General features: G+C 41.1%; 3 protein-coding genes across 5 annotated transcripts; 1 reads left to right on the top strand and 2 right to left on the bottom strand.

The window, feature by feature from the left end:
• Nucleotides 1–1,134: 1,134 nt before the first annotated feature.
• On the bottom strand, nucleotides 1,135–5,599 carry LOC123709957. Of its 2 annotated transcripts, XM_045661592.1 has the most exons (3): nucleotides 3,569–5,599; nucleotides 3,268–3,493; nucleotides 1,135–3,193 (listed from the first exon to the last, which is right to left on the bottom strand). In XM_045661592.1, the coding sequence occupies exons 1-2, from the start codon at nucleotides 5,117–5,119 to the stop codon at nucleotides 3,443–3,445; spliced, it is 1,602 nt and encodes a 533-aa protein (XP_045517548.1). In that variant the 5' UTR covers nucleotides 5,120–5,599; the 3' UTR covers nucleotides 1,135–3,193; nucleotides 3,268–3,442. The 2 variants fall into 2 exon arrangements, with proteins under 2 accessions (XP_045517548.1, XP_045517547.1); XM_045661591.1 differs by having other exon boundaries at nucleotides 3,268–5,599.
• A 1,988-nt stretch (nucleotides 5,600–7,587) lies between these two features.
• LOC123709418 (BUB3-interacting and GLEBS motif-containing protein ZNF207) lies at nucleotides 7,588–14,505 on the top strand. Of its 2 annotated transcripts, none has more exons than XM_045660746.1 (9): nucleotides 7,588–7,796; nucleotides 7,881–8,007; nucleotides 8,199–8,325; nucleotides 8,484–8,551; nucleotides 8,909–9,033; nucleotides 9,552–9,638; nucleotides 9,875–10,139; nucleotides 10,527–10,704; nucleotides 13,215–14,505. In XM_045660746.1, exons 1-9 carry the CDS (start codon nucleotides 7,756–7,758, stop codon nucleotides 13,304–13,306), a joined length of 1,110 nt encoding a protein of 369 aa, XP_045516702.1. In that variant the 5' UTR covers nucleotides 7,588–7,755; the 3' UTR covers nucleotides 13,307–14,505. The 2 variants fall into 2 exon arrangements, with proteins under 2 accessions (XP_045516702.1, XP_045516701.1); XM_045660745.1 differs by having other exon boundaries at nucleotides 10,515–10,704.
• A 522-nt stretch (nucleotides 14,506–15,027) lies between these two features.
• Nucleotides 15,028–16,349, bottom strand: LOC123709381. The gene has a single exon (XM_045660678.1). It carries the CDS (start codon nucleotides 16,337–16,339, stop codon nucleotides 15,794–15,796), a length of 546 nt encoding a protein of 181 aa, XP_045516634.1. The 5' UTR covers nucleotides 16,340–16,349; the 3' UTR covers nucleotides 15,028–15,793.
• Nucleotides 16,350–16,426: the final 77 nt, after the last annotated feature.

Genomic DNA, 16,426 nt, shown 5'->3' with positions numbered 1-16,426 from the left:
GAAACAGCCTCTGCACAAGGGGCTGTCTGTTGCGCCTAGGACGAAAAGATGTTTGTTAAGGAGACAATGGCCCGTGATTGTCCCTATGATTGTTTTGAGATTGGTTCTGTTCAGGTTTAGAAGTCGCTTAGTAAGTTGCGGGTTCACAGCCGGCAGAGCTATTTTGGACTGTTTGCAATCTACACTTCGCGACCATCGTTGATTCTGGAGTACAGTGGATCTCTGGCGAATCCAGGTTCGAACTAGCGAGAAGGGCAAGGGGAGAAGCGGATGCGGGCCAGCAGGTATCATACCAGAGCCTCTTCTCGCAAGCTCGTCGGCTGCGTCGTTGCCGAGAGAGCCACTGTGTCCCTTAATCCACTGTAAGGTAACTCTATTTGTTAGAGCTATTGCCTCCAGTGCCTCGTGACACTCCAGTATTAGTTTGCTGTTTGTGTTTTCGTTACCGAGCGCCATCAGCACGGATGCACTGTCCGATATGAGCTTAATGTGAAAGTCGTTGACTCCCATCCGCTGTACGGCTCTGGCTGCTTCGGTTAGAGCGACACATTCACATTGGAAGATTGTGCTTTGTGTGCCCAGAGGTAGGTGTATGTTGATGTTGAGATCAAAGGAGAAAATACCAGCGCCTGAGCCACACCCTGTTTTTGAGCCATCAGTGTATATACGTAGCTCATTCAGGGGCGACTGATCTTGCTCCTCTTCTCTCAGTTGTATAAGATATTTCTTGTTGAATATTAATTGATTTGTGATTCTGTCACATGGCGCAGCTATAAGAGGTTGGTACTCTATTGCCCTGTTGAGAATCACTGTGTGTGAACTATAGTGGTTTTTTCCCCATAGGTCCAATACCATAAGCCTGATGGCCGCAAGTGCCGCCTCCTGCTGTATGTGTAGGTCTAGAGGTAAGATTTGCAGGGCTATCTCCATTGCTGCGGTCGGAGTTGTTCTCATACAACCGCTAGCAGCGGACAAGGCAAGCCTTTGGAAGCGTCCCAGTTTCGTGATCGCCATTTGAAGTTCAGATCTTGGCCACCAAACCAGGGCTCCATAGGCCAGCATTGGCCTGATTATGGCAGTGTATAGCCATAATGTTATTTTAGGCGATAAGCCCCATTTCACGCCTAGCATCTTTTTGCATTGATAGAAGGCGATCGTTGCTTTGCTCAGTTTGTGTTCTAGGTGTTTGTTCCAGAGCAGTTTACTGTCCAGAATCACACCCAGGTACTTTATTTCATTTTTGAGTTTGAGTTGTGTGTTGAAGAGTTTTGGAAGCCTGTGTGGTCCCAGAACCCTCCGGTTTGTAAAGAGTATTAGCTCTGTTTTTGATGGGTTGACAGATAGCTCGTGCTTGATGCACCATCTCTCAATTACTTTGAAAGCCCTTCCCATGAGATCGCATAGGGTACTTTCAAAGCTTCCCGATATCAAGATAGCTATGTCGTCCGCATAACCCACTGTGTAGAGGTTGCCAGCGTTGAGTTCTGTGATGAGCTCGTTAACTACAAGGTTCCACAGTAGCGGCGATAAGACACCACCTTGCGGGCAGCCTCTGCTGACAATGCCCCGTGTCGTGGAATTAACAGTGAACTGTATAGCTCGTTGTTTTAGCATGTTGTTTATCCACTCTATCAGGGTTGATGATACTCCACATGTAACGAGTGCTCTGGTAATGCTCGTGAAGTTTGTTTTGTCAAAAGCGCCTTCGATGTCAATAAATGCACCAAGGGTTGACTGTTTTAACTTCAGGGAGTCGCCAATGCGAGACACAACGTTGTGGAGTGATGAATCCGTTGACTTGCCTGGGCTGTAGGCATGCTGATTTGGGTGCAGGAATTTGGATAGCGATACCTGGCTACGTATTTCCAGATCTCCAAGCCTCTCCATTGTTTTTAACAGGAAAGATGTGAGGCTTATGGGTCTGAAGGATTTTGCCTGGGTATAGTCCTCTCTGCCTGGTTTTGGGATGAATATTATTTTCACTTCCCTCCATTTCAAGGGTATGTAGCGGTGGGCTATACATGCTCGGAAGATTGAGACAAGATAGTCCACCAAAAGGTTTCTACTCCATCTTAGTAGGCCTGGGAAGATGCCATCCAGGCCAGCCGCTTTGAATGGTAGGAAGGAGTTGATTGCCCATGTTACTTTTTCATTTGTGATTATTTTGTGAGCTACATTCCAGTCTGAGTCGGTGGTGGCACTTTCTGAGTAGGGTTGCCATGCTTGGTCGTTGGCAATTATGCAGCCTGGAAAGTGTGTTTCCATCAGTAGTTCACATGTTTCTGCATCGGTTTTTGTAAATGATTTATCAGGTTTTTTAAGACAACCAATTGAGTGATAAGGCTCACTAGAGAGGCATGATTTCACTCTGGTTGCCTGGTTGTTGCTTTCAATGCTGGTGCAGAAGTGTCTCCAGCACTCTTGCTTCCTAGAGCGTAAAAGTTTTTTGAATCGTCTTCTCGCGATTGTGTACTTGTCCCAGTCGGCAGGTAAACGGGTATTTCCTGCTCTATTGAACAGCTTCCTGACCTTCTTTCGGTGTCTCTCCAGTTCGGGGCACCACCAGTTATGTCTACTCCCCCACCTAGGCATGGTAAGGGGACACGACCGTTCAAAGCTGGTCTGGAGTAGGGACGTTAGGTTATTTACATGTTTGTCTATGTCTTGTACATCAATGGTGGTTGGTATTGTTAGTTTGCTTACCTCTGAGTCGATTATATTGTAAAATTTTACTGAATCAGTTCTCCGAGGTATGCGTCGTGGTTGTGGTTTAGGTAGCTCCCCTTTGATTGTAAAGCGGATCCACCTGTGATCTGAGCATGATAGCTCTCTGGAGACATGCCAATCCTGTATGTGATCTGACAGACCAGAGGTCACCATTGTTAGATCGATTATGGTTTGCGAGCGTGCGTTGATAAAGGTTGGTTCAGAGCCGCTGTTTGCTAAGATAAGATTATTGCTAAGAATGAAGTTAAGCATATTCTCACCTCGAGCGTTGGTATTTGCATTACCCCATAGCGTGTGGTGCGCGTTGGAGTCTGCTGCGATTATAAGCTCCAGTTTCTCCCTCTCACAGTAGTCAGCCAGAAGGCCGAGTTCTGGAGTGGGCACGTCCTCGTCACCCGGTAGGTAGGCGGACGCCAGGACGATGTCTGGATGTGCGTCCCTAGGTAACCTAATGGTTGTAAGGTCCCTTGAACACAGTTCGTTAATTAGGTATGCTGGTACATGTTTAGGTATGATAATGCAGGTTCTTGGGTTACTTACTGAGGTATCCAGCAAAAGTTTACCACCGGTGTTACCCAGGCCGCATACCTTGCCATTCCTGATCCACGGCTCCTGGATCGCGGCAATGGTCTTCGGGTTGGTCTCCAGCAGTCTGCGTAGTGAAGCCGACGCTGTTTGGCTGTGCTGGAGGTTGGTCTGGATAAGGTCAGTCCGGTTAGGGGGAGGAGCGCAAACAGCTGTCGCTGAATTCACTCCCCCCTGTCTCCTGAAAGAACTCGTCATCCGAGGTTAGTTGCACCGGTGAGGGTGGTTGTTGAGCTGTCTCCATGGGGACGTTTACCTCGGCAACCGCGGCTATCTCCGTCGTTGACGAGGGCGGCTTTGGCCCCGAGGATCCCGTCCCCGATGTACTGGCAGTAGTTACTGTGGCGGCAGCTACCACTGAGGGTTCATCCTTTTCCAGAATTCGGATATAGATGTTCCCCATCAGATAGTAGATGCGACGTTCGTGAGCCTTGATCTTTGAGATCTCATATTCCGGAACACGAAGGAACAAAGATACGCCTGTCGGGTCCTGTGTTCTACGTTCGTGAGTCAGGGTCCAAGATCTGATGTTTAGGTGGCGGTTTTGCCTGGTGATCAGTTTCCGTAAAGTTTCCGTGCTACCAGTGAACCCTGGAACATGCAGTAAGCACGGCACCTTCTTCGGAATGTCTGACTGAGGCCGTACCACCAGTTTGGTGTCCGGTATCGGATTATTGATGACATCACATGCTCCGGTAAGCCATCCCAGCGTGTAGGTATCCTCGCACCAAGTTTTGAGGACACCATCTGAGAAGTGGGCTCTTCCCCGGAATCTGATGTCGTTGGGTTCAGTTGCTAGGGTAGCTTCAAGATCCGCCATGAGCTCATCTTGGATTTTACCCTCGATTTGTAGGCGGATGTTATCTGCCTGTTCTTGTGTCATGTCTATAAAGGGCTCAGTCATCACGGCAACACAAAGCTCGTTGGCTTTGTAGGATGCTGCCGCTTCCGCGTAACTGGCCGAGGTCCCTGACTCCAGCCGGAGTTTGTTAGGTTTAACCCTTTTACTCTCCCCAGTCGGTGTCACGGTTTCCTCTGGCCGATCGCGTTTCTGGCCCTTTGTTTGTTGTTTGGTTTGGTTTGGGTTTTTGGTTTGGTACCCCCCTCTAGGTCCTTTACCGCACCTAGAGCCAATAGGCTTGAGCGCGGCAGAGGACCCAGTCGGCTTCGGTGCCCTTTTCCCGCGTCCTGCAGTTGTGGTAACCGCGGGGGCAGTTCCAGGGTTCTCAGGTATCCTCTGAGAGCCGGTAATCAGCTGTTGCTGTTCCGTCGCTCTTTTGGCCTTCCTGAGCCGTCGCCTTTTTGAGGAGCTTAGGACCATCCTGGGAGTCGATTCCTGAATCGCTGATTTCAGGGCCGACATGTCCATGGTCGAGGTTTGTGCACTGGACGTGCTCATCGTCGCAGCCTCGGTCTTCCGCATCGATCTTGCTTCGGATGCCCCCCCTATGGACGCAGACATTGCTGTATCATCCTTCGGAGTTGCTATCTTCTGCTCGACCGACGCAGTCAGCCTGGCCGCAACAGTGGACGCATCCTTGTGTGGTGGTGTATGAGATACCATTGGAGTGGGCACGGTTAAGGGTGCATCCCGGTTTGGCGCTTCCTCAGCCGCTGCCCTCTCCTTTGGTGCCTCGGACGCTGCCCTATTGGGTGCATCCGTTTGCGAGATAGGGGCATCAGAGTATCGTGTCACTGGTGACTTGCACCTCAACACGTCCTGCGACGCAACCCTGTTTATGTTAGTTTTAGGCGCATCTGTGGATGCAGCCTTTTGTTGGTTTGTGTGTTTTGTCTCTCTATCCATGTGGTGGTATGAAAAAGATTCACCGTCGGAGCTCTCCACCCGCCACGGAGCCCTCAAGTCGGGGACGTCCCTTGCTCAGCAAGCGACGTCAGAGCTACTCCTTCGGTATAGAGTCAGCGTGTAGAGGGGCAGGCGCGCCCGCACGCCGCAAGAGAGTACGGAGCTGTTCGCATCCCGAGACGATGACGCAAACTCACCCCGAGTCCCGTGCCACGCCGACGCCCCCCCCACCCACACCCCGACTCTCGCTTGGTAGCCCTCTTACGGGATACCACAGCCGGTTGACCGTGGTCAGCTAATCCACGGCCTCCCGTGTGAGGGGAAATCCAGACCAAAGAGGTGTGTTGTGTGCAGCGCACAACTGTACCGGCGCACTACTCCACTCAACCTCCAGGACTCCTTCATCCCCCCGTACGGGTCCCCGCGCACGGCACAAACACGCGGGAGGTCATTTACTGTCCACCGTCCTTTTATTTTGGACGATGAATTTGGAAAATATTTGTTTGTTGAAATATTCTTGGGCGAAAGATTTCATTTCATCATCACCAGCGTAGTTCAATTTTTTGACCTGCACCAACAGTATATTAAGACATTCAGTGTCATTTCTTCAAATTTTTTTTGAAGAAATGACTGAATGTCATGAAATTTAAAAAAGCTCTTCACTGGCACTCTCCATGGTCCTGGTCATATTCTGAAATCTTTTTGATTATCTTTTCATGTTGTGCTTAACATTCTGTTGAGTGGTTACTGCAGAAGTAGATGCTGAGCCACAGGCAACTGAAATGATGTCAGATACCTTTTCATGGAGGAATAAGTAAGACAATGAAAATTTAATTGCTATTGACGATATATTGGTTTCTCAACCATCCAAGGGTTAAGTAAATTAATTAATATTTCAATTACTTACCATTTAAATGAAGAGATGGATTACGATTACGATCTCTGTCAGTGAAATGAACATCACAAACTTTTTTCTTTTTGAAAATCTCTTCATTAGTCAATCCAAAATCACCTACTAGTGATTTTTAACCATTAACCCAAGAATTCAATTTCTGATGGAATCTTTTCGGGTTTGGAAATGAATGAAGGCTGGCATCTGAAAAATAAGATAAAATATGCATGTCAATATGTTGATAAAGTTTTAAGATTCAACATTAAATCATGAAATAATAAGTTTTATAGTGGCTTTGTGTACTGAAATAAATTAAATTAAATTTCTGCTGTTGCTGAGATGGATAAGACCACGCAATTTCGTAATTTAAATAATCTGTTATGTTAATATGTTTTTAAACAATATATTCATAAACATAAGCACTTATGCCTGTAATCCCTTACGGGATAGGCAGGGGTGCATTGAATTATTACAATGAGTAAGATGTATATCTTAAATTTATTTCCAGGTATTTTCATTACTTTGTCTGTTAATTTATTATATAATAGCCCTATAAATTAAGCGGTTTTAGGCAAGGAAAGGTCCTGGAAAGATAGGTTATTTTTGTTTCTGGAATCGATTATGTGATTTATGATACAGGTAGTATCCATAGAATAGTGCGAAGTTTTTGCACATCGAAATGAGCCCTTTGGGGTAGCGGATCGCTAGGAGAGCCATATAGATCTAGCAATTAACTATAATAATCTGAATAGTAGACATGCCTTAAAGGCTGTCCTACCGTCCTACCTTATCTATGTCTGCATGCAATCATATTTCGTAAAGTATGCTAGTAAGACTGTCTCCTGCAAGCAGTCACTCAGGCAATCACTTACCACTAGGTGAACAACCAAACACACATCGTTTAGGCATTGTGACCGAAACTACAGAAATACCACGAAATAGCGTCATTTCGAAAAGCCTTAAAACACCAATTTACATTGTACAACTGAGTGCGGAATACCGACAGTATGCCAGAGAAACTAAAAGCTCGACTCGACGTGCTTACTAGAGTATCTCACAATACAGAAAACAGGATAAAATATAAAATGAACTACACCAAAATGGTAACGCAACAAGCAGGAGTCAGTTTCTAATTAGAAATTTTTGTTTTGACACTTTTGCCGTTGGGAGTTGGCATTCAAATCATATTTATACAGACAATTCATCTAATATAACATTATTTTTCATGTGAACATTTTAGAAAAGATCCTTTAGAAAATTTATTTTGCTAAGTTGCATAATTTAGTTAAATTGAATTATTTATTTACTTAATCTGCCTCTAAATATGCGTAAAAGTAAATCAAAGTAGTTTTTGAACGTTTGAAATGGTAATCACATTATTCTTTAAAGCGACATCTCTTGAGCACAATAGAATCTAGGAGATTGTCTATAGAGGGCGCTACTATCGAAAGAAAAATCACTGTGTATGAGACTGTCCCCACCGAAATTTAACAAAATTAATAGTCTGTATCACAATTGACAACTGTCAACGAAATTTCCGTTTCCGTTAAATAAATACCTACGTATACTTAATACATAGTACCGTCGGCCATGTTGTTTTCTTCTTTGAAGATCATTGATTACTCGGTTGTTAATTTTGTTGAAAAATAGCTTTGTTAGTATTTAGTACAATTGTGATAATAATCTTAGTTTAAGTTAACATAGATTTGAATTAGTGAATAAAGTTTAAGCCTTTGTGTCGATTATGGGCAGGAAAAAGAAGAAGGCATCGAAACCTTGGTGCTGGTATCCTTTTTAAAATAAAGTTATACAAAGATATAAAAATGGAATGTAGAAGAATCATAATTTAATTTCCTTAGCGATTATTAGGTATTGTAACAGGGAATTTGACGATGAGAAAATTCTAATTCAACATCAAAAAGCGAAACATTTTAAATGCCACATCTGTCACAAGAAGTTGTATACGGGACCAGGACTATCGATTCACTGCATGCAGGTGCGTAGTCTGCCCTAAATCTTGGCACGTTCTCCGCCCGCCCACGCAATTGCGAAGTATTTTTTAAACTCGTACACTTATAGGTTAAAGATATTTTGGCACGTCGATTGAGCCAATTTTCGCGTCTATAGACATTAATAATCATATTTTCTTAGTTTAAAGTCGTAATGCATTCGTTTTACGCTTTTCAGGTTCACAAAGAAGCGATAGATAAAGTACCAAATTCTTTACCAAATAGATCAAATATAGAAATTGAAATCTATGGAATGGAAGGTATACCCCCTGAAGATATTAAGGAGCATGAGAGGCAAAAGACAGGTATAAAATGTTTCTTTGAGCTAAGCTGTGTGGATCATGATGTATGTACATTATTTTTCTATTTGCTTGGGACACTAGCATTAGAAGTAATTGATGTTTAGATGTAGTAAGCGAGCATAGTTGTTAATAAATATATTGTATGTATTATAATTGTGTAGGTGGTGGTAAGGCGTCTGACAGTGATGACGATGAACCTGCAGCAAAGAAAAAGGCAACATCAGCACTTGTAAGATTTCTTTGTATAGTTTAAAGGTTTAAAACATAACTTAATTAAAGTAATCACTGAAATAATATTTTACAACTTAATGCTTTACAGGTCAAATATTGAATTTTACATAACTCGTTACACATGTTATGTAAAATGTTTTGTTTGGCTTATGCTATTTTGTAAATATGACCACATTACATGATTGAATAACAAAATAATGGTTTACCTAGTCACCTTTACAGGATTTGCTCAGTACATTGTGATACTTATTTGTTAGGCAAGGAAAGCACCAGCTAATAGATGAACATTAGTTATTCTAGTTAGTTGCAAAAAGCATTGTAATTGTCATCTATTGTTTTAAATTTTCATTTACAGTTGGGGCCAGGACCATCAACTGTAACTTCAGGAATTTTACCAACCCCAATGGGTCCTGTACCTCCTGGAATGTACCCAGGGCCAATGGCAATGAATCCTATGATGCCACATTTCATGCAACAGAGGTAAAAGTTATGTCTTTTAAAGCTTACAACTTATTACCAATAATAAATAACACTATTTTTACCTAATTTCATTTGTACCACAAATTGTCAACAAAACTTATAGGCTCAAGGCTGGAAGTGGGATTTTTTATAATCTTTTTATTGTTAGTGTATTTTGGCATGCATTATTATATTATACATGCATATTTCGGTGTATCAGATATTTCTGCTTATGTTATAAAGTAAATTTTGACTTTAAATTATAGGATAAATAACTTATTATAGAACTATTTCATAACTATGCATAGAAAACTCCTATGTATAATCACTTTACATTAAGCTCCTTTCAACATACTTGAGTCAAATTATTGTACTGTGGTTGGGGTGCCTTGTTGCACAATGTAGTATTTCTTTTCATGTAATGACAATTCTCTAAAACGACAGAATGTGCAATTCATTCAGCTTTATAACAACGTTTACACTAATTAAATTATTTTAAATATTATTTTTCTAAAATATAATATCTTGTGACATTTCAGAATGATGATGCCAGGCATGAGGCCTTTGTTTCCTGCTGCAAGTGTATCTGTCTCGACACCCAGTAAACCTACCTTTCCTGCATATAGGTAAATATTAGTAAACAAATTCAGTCTACAATAATTATTGCTTATACACACACTTTACACTAGAACAAGGTCAATCTAGTTGGTCATGATATTATCATTAAGATTATTATTTAACAAATAGAACTTTGTAAATTTAGAAAAGCAGCAAAATATATGAATGTAATCGCCAGTTACTGCCGGCATTAGATACAACAGGGAAGATATATATTAAAATAAACTTTTTTCCTACTTTACAGCAATGCCACAATAAGCGCTCCACCCACAACATCAACATCGTCCGAACTGAGAGAGAATGGAGACGTCAAACCTCCAGCAGCCAACACTTGTCCACTGGTCACAGCCACAGGTGCTGGATCTAAGATAATTCATCCACCAGAAGATGTATCTTTAGAAGAAATTAAAGCGAGAAATGCTAAATTTAGGCCAAAACCGAAACCCGATGCTCCAAGCACGCCAGTTTCCGCTCCGCCTATGATTGCTCCTAGTACCAGCCAAGCTGAAGTAATTGTTTTTTCTTTATGTTAGTTAGGCTTTCTTTGGCTAAGGTTATGGGGCATTAAGTCATTATTGTTGTATTGTGACAGTCTCTTGTCTCCCCTTGCAAAAAAAAATATGGCTTGTTCTTATACAGAATCTAAGCTTTCCGGTGATGGTTAAAATAAGTACAAAAATTTGCATGAGTTACTTACAATTTAAAGTATGAGGTCACAATATAAAATATTTTGTATACTTTTTACCTTTTCAAAGAACTAAATACTATAAAAAATATGTTAACACTATTGCAACAATTACCTTGTGTAGATAAAACGTTAAGAGACATTCTTCCAATATTGCAATAATCAGCCCGCAAAATCAGCATCAGCACCGATCGTAAAGATCAACTTCCAGGTGGCCGCTCACATGTCAGCAGCCGTGGCGGCTGCCCGCCAGCAGGCAATGCGACGACCGATGCCCATGGGTATGATGGGTATGCTCGGGCAGGTGCGAGTACCTGTCCCGGTATCCATGCCCGTTCCAGTCCTGCCCGTCATGCCACAGTTCAACCTCATGCGGCCAATACAACCCGGTCAGTATTACACACATTAGGCTTCGACAATGCGTTATCAAATATATGGAAAACGTCAAATTATATATTGATATTGGTAGTTAAAATATTAATGTTATGTAATTTTGGGAGTCTAGATTTTTTAGGACAATTTGTTATTATACAGAATTGATCTGAAAATGTATTGCATCAGTGTTCATTTCTGTCAATACAAACCTAAGAACACATCCAATTGTTTATGTACTTTTAGTGTGTTGTTCATCAAGTAAAAAAGTAATTGATTTTGAACCATTCAAATATTCTGGTTTTATTGAAAACTTAAATATTGTGCTTATAATGTACAAAAAATGTCCTATTCCAACTTTAACACTGGACCAAAATAATGAGATTTTATTACGTCATGCTTTGGTTGTAAATATCCGAAGTTACCCTTTCATTATCCTTACCTTATGTGGTAAATAGTGAGCTTTTTATGGTCAAGTTTATACAAAAACAAGATTTAAAAATAAGGTGTTTTTATATTGTTACCAATTTATTTTAAAAAAAAATGCATTTTGTTCTATGTAGAAATACTGATACATTATTCAAAACATTTCTTTAAAGCTTATAACACTTAGAGTTCACAAATCACATCTATAATTTCGCAATTAATGTTAATTTTAGTAAAAATCTATTAGGCCAAGCAGTTTATATTAAATTTCACGTTTGAAGATTTACTGGTATAGTATAAAATACTGAATTTCAATCGCTCATTATTAATGCTTTTGCTGATTAATGCATCCTTATACAATGCGCCGCGTAATTTAGATTTATAATAAGTTATAGAATTGTTCATACCAAATGTTTTTAAGGGTTTTTATAACACTGTATACATAAAAATGCAATTTCATAGCGAACGAAGCTTTTTTGTTTTCGTGATTTTATTTTTAAACATAGGTTTGAAAGTGTTCTGATATGATCATATTTTGATTTGTGAACTCTAGCAACTACCCACCTTATTTTAAAAATTGTATTCTTCTATGTGAAGAAATTCTGGCGGCTTATTTTATATGAAAATAGGCCTAAGATATGCATTTATTTGTCGTCGTGATATTAATGCATTAAGGTGTAACTTAGTATAGTTTGTTGCACAATTACTGTATAGTTAAAAAAAACGAATCACATAACGCATCAATAATCAGAGATATTTCTCAATGTTGATTTAGGTAAATGTAAGTTAATTTCTCAGCACACTGGGTGTTATGTACCAATACTTTTCACTTGCTCAAGCATAATGTAACTTAATTTTAACATATCAGCGTGGAAAATGGATTGTCTTGAATAAAATACAATATTTTCGTGTCTAATTGTTTTTCTATTTTCCACGACACCTAAGCTATCGTTAAGCAATTGGTTGTTTAAGTCGATGATCGAGTTGCGAGAAGCCGGTGGGTGTCTCATTGTTGTTCGTAACCTGTATTTAGACAACTCTAACAGACGAGCCTTGTCAAAACACTCAAGATATTTAACTGTGATTTCGATGCGCCAACCGTCCGAGCGTCGGAACGAATCGGTAATTTTATTCACATTAATGGATTTGCTTACTGTAGTAGCTCTATCTTATTACTGTCTCGATTTTTCTCGTAGTGTCATATGATATGTGAATATTTGTCGGTTATCGGGTGGGTACACTAATATTATTTTACGTAAAGTAGTTTTGTCGCTTTAAAATGTGCATGAACCGAAGACATCGGAATAGCGATTGGCTGAAATGGAAGACCTCGGATCACCGGTACATGCATGTCGGTTCAAATTATTACGCAGAGTAACTTTTTTTGGACAGTGTGATTTTTCATGTGAATTATTTATCCTACCTGTGTTACTTCGCTTATACTGCACCTTACCAGTCGCCACACCCGAGTGCGTATATGACGCACACATTCCTACATGACACGTGTACTGTCCCGGGACATAACACCATCGACACACCGCTTATTGTGACTAATTCCCGTCGTTGAGGCATATACACACTGTGGGTGTCGGTCCGGCGGATGTCCGGGCGACAGGCGATTGTTCAGCAGTCACAACGGCTCAGCCGTGTGTTGGACCGCTTGGGGGTTCCTATAAGTTTCACTACCTGGTTTTTATGTAACGTCGGATTTTCTTATTGTAAATTGTACTCATTAGACGCCCCTACAATGCACTGAAATTCGATGTTATGTTAAATTAGTCCAGATATGAATCGTGTGGGAACCCTCCTGGTCCCCTGTTGACTCGGTGTGGGCTAGGAGGAGGGATAACGATTACACCATATCCGATTATAACGCCACTCTACGCATACCAAACGGCCCGAGAACAGCGTTCAATCATACGAATTAGTCTTCAAATCAGTATAGTAGCTTATACCATCTTTTTGGTTTCTCAGTATGTTATTTTAATTGTATCATCGTAGTACGTTGTCTTTACCTTAAACATTAGTTGGTCGCCGTTGTCCAAGGCCGTCGTGTGCGTAACTACAGCCGAGCTAAAGTAATAATAACTTGTATGCGCAGGTATGCTGCTGCCCGGCGGAATGATGCCCATGGGCGCCATGTTCCCTGGCGGGGTTCCGGGATTGCCCATGATGCAGCCGCGATATCGGTAGCTGGGGATTTAGGCTAAACGACCCACACTAGTCTCGCACGCCGCTAAGGTAGGCGCTCTACCGATATGCTTGCCAACGACGTTGAGGTTTTTTCATCGCAGTCTCTCTCTCTAGCCTGAAATCATGCTGTCCCTCTTTAACCTTGATAATTAGAGGGTGATGTCATGCTTTCCTATTTTCCCTTTGAAATTGACTGAATATTTGAGCTTTAAGTTTGAAATTCTAAACGCAATTCTTAGAATAATTTGTATAAATTTAATACGTAATAGAAAAAGTCTCAATAGTTAGTGGCGTACGTTCCGCTAGTGAATCGAGCCGGTGACGGTTAAGCGGGGCAAGGTAAGGCCAGCGCGAGGATGGGTGACCACCACTAGCAGCAGTAAGTGCGGCGCGCGGGACAGGTGATGCGAGTCGCCCCGACGTCACTGGTGTGCGGGGACCTTCATCATAGAAAAGAAATAGCGCCAAGTATCATGGCCAATTTCAATATGCCATACCTAACGAAGCTTAATATGTATAACGCGTACGTTCCACCTTCTCACTTCATCCCACAACCTTGAATATTGGCGCTAATTCTACCTGTTTCTATGTTAAACTTTTGACACGGCAGCATAAACAAGATGGCGGTTGTTGTCATCTGTCGTCAAAGGTCCCCGCTACACGCTGCGCTGACATTGAAACAGTACGTCATAATTTTGGGTCTAGTATAGTGGTAATAGTTATTGTTAATAATTGTGAACTGTTTCGTATGTCTGTGCGTTGTTTGCGGGTTGGGCCGGCAGTTCCCTGTGCGATGACGCTACATTAATATTTTATTTGAGAAATGTTTTATCGTCACATTAGTACCGAAAACCGAACTCGAATAGCTATTATAATGATAATCTTCTCAAACTCTCTTTTGCTAAAGTTGGAATGCCTCATTAATGAAGCGTCAAGTAACAGGCGACTCGAGTTCTGTCACAACAGAGGTTGTTGGATTGGCGGCCCCCTGTCCCTTAGCGATATTCATACAGCCCGCTCCATTAAGACGGGCGTTGTAGTTAATTTACAGTTAAAAGTGTGTAAGAGTAACAATAAAATGTTAATGTTATATTTTCGCCTTGAACGTTTTTTCCTTAAGAGTTTCCACAAGTTGTGACGTTTGCTCTACTCGTGTAGAATTTTGACAGATTTACTCAATAAAATGCTCTCAGATGGAATTTTGTTTTATTTACATGCCTAAATAAATAACGGTGTGGCGTCGTGACAACTCGAGCTATGACTCTCATATGTCAATGTCAATACTTTGACGTACGGTAGAAAGTAAACGCTTAAGTTACTAAGCCATTTAGGGAAGATTCAAATAAATTCGACATAGATACAAGTAACTTGGTAGTCATTAACATTTCGTAGATATGTTGTACCAATATTTACATAGAACAAAATTCTTAATCTATAATGGTACTACTTAAAATTGGAAGTCAAAATTCTCATCGACTCCGTTGTTACTATGCTAATTATTAAATGAAAGCGAACATTAAGTCGCTGTTAAAATCTGAAAGAGTAACTTTTAATATTTCTAATAATATTGTAAGAAAAATGTTGTTTCCATTAAAAACAAATCCACCCATTATTTAGGCTTTTACCCAATATAGTAGAACTATCGAAGAGTCGAGATTTACAATGCTTTTGAGAATACCATGGTAATAATACTTAAGGGTACATAAATAAAAAGTCCTTGGTACATAATAAAGCCATATATTGAATCGTAAAGGTCTTGTATGTGTAACGTTATAATACAAGAACTACACTAATTTGCAAGATAATACCAATGCCCCGTAACTATACGTAATATAAAATCTAACTAGTATCACCGTCAAACCAACACGTAACTGATTTAAACTTGGTAAAAATTCACAACAGATGTCATAAAACAAAGGACGCTATAAAAATTAAATTTGTCAACGAATCGCTATCATCTATTTCACTAATATAATATGGCAACACTGTCCAAAGTATGTAAATACAGTAAACGCTAGAACGAAGCTAAACGCTTTTTGGTCTGATAACTTATTTTTCTCTAATTGTACAATTTTCGTATAGTAAATGCTACAAAGTTTGAGCTTTCCCAAATCACAATACGACAGAATATGAGGTTAATCAAAATATGTACTAGTTCCTTTAAATATTGCCAGCTCTACGTCTAATCGATATGTATGGTCGATGGTATTAAGTAGTTGAAGTAAATATATCACAACCCTTTCTAAAAAATACCGTATTTACAATGTACATTTAGAACCCTTGGCACCAATTTTTTTCAGATTCCACATGTATATTGTAATGATGACTAGGCTGGTAAGAAAAAGTTAATGTAGAATTGTGTATGTGAGGGCACCATCTTTAGCTAAAACATTGCTTTCGACCTACACCATTACTACAATATAGGTTACTAAAATTTAGAAATGTAAATTCAATTGCCACCTACTATTCGCCTCTAACCTGTGTCATCTATAATTTGTCTAATTGATCGGGCGAAGGGGTTATGTTCCTGAAGAATATGTCGAAGCCGGGTGAAGCGGATCGCAAAATATCCGGACACGGAGTGCTGGTTCGCGTCATACTCTCGAACCTCTCTCTCATAGCGGCCACGTGACCGGCCATTACACTGTTCCTATCGTCCCTTTCCTTATCCGAATCTTCAAATTGGGCCAACTCATCCGACAGTAAAGATACTTCAGACGAGGCGTAATTTCGGTCAACCTTTTCCTTATCCGGTTGGCACATTTCATCAGAGAGTAGAGACACTTCCGACGAGGCCGTGTAATATTCGCTTAACGGTTCACAAACTGTCACGAGCTGATTCGTATCGGACACCTCCTCGACAACAGAGTCGCTCCATTTCTCAGCGACGTAGGTCTCGACTCGTCGGACCACTACCTCATCTGGGGGTACCGACTCGGGTTCTTCTTCGTCATAACTAGTCTTCATGTTTTCGCAGAGTCGATTGATCGCGTCCACGACGTCCCGGAGGTCGCTGACGTCATCAGCGGGCATCGCGACGTCGTCTATCGGGAGGGACAAGTCGGTTTCCTTTGCTTTTGTTGCGTATTTGTCGGCCGGGAAAAGTAACGCGTGAGCTAC

This window comes from Pieris brassicae, chromosome 5, assembly GCF_905147105.1.
Source record: "Pieris brassicae chromosome 5, ilPieBrab1.1, whole genome shotgun sequence".
NCBI classification, from domain to species: Eukaryota; Metazoa; Arthropoda; class Insecta; order Lepidoptera; family Pieridae; genus Pieris; species Pieris brassicae.
This window is presented reverse-complemented; position numbering and strand designations above follow the sequence as displayed.

What these genes read in the sequence shown, in the direction of transcription:
- LOC123709957 (XM_045661591.1), bottom strand. Translation starts at nt 5,119, where the DNA reads ATGGATAGAGAGACAAAACACACAAACCAACAAAAGGCTGCATCCACA.
- LOC123709418 (XM_045660745.1), top strand. Translation starts at nt 7,756, where the DNA reads ATGGGCAGGAAAAAGAAGAAGGCATCGAAACCTTGGTGCTG. An exon ending in GCATGAGAGGCAAAAGACAG is followed by an intron (nt 8,326 to 8,483) that starts GTATAAAATGTT and finishes ATAATTGTGTAG; the next exon opens with GTGGTGGTAAGGCGTCTGAC. An exon ending in CCACATTTCATGCAACAGAG is followed by an intron (nt 9,034 to 9,551) that starts GTAAAAGTTATG and finishes GTGACATTTCAG; the next exon opens with AATGATGATGCCAGGCATGA.
- LOC123709381 (XM_045660678.1), bottom strand. Translation starts at nt 16,339, where the DNA reads ATGCCCGCTGATGACGTCAGCGACCTCCGGGACGTCGTGGACGCGATC.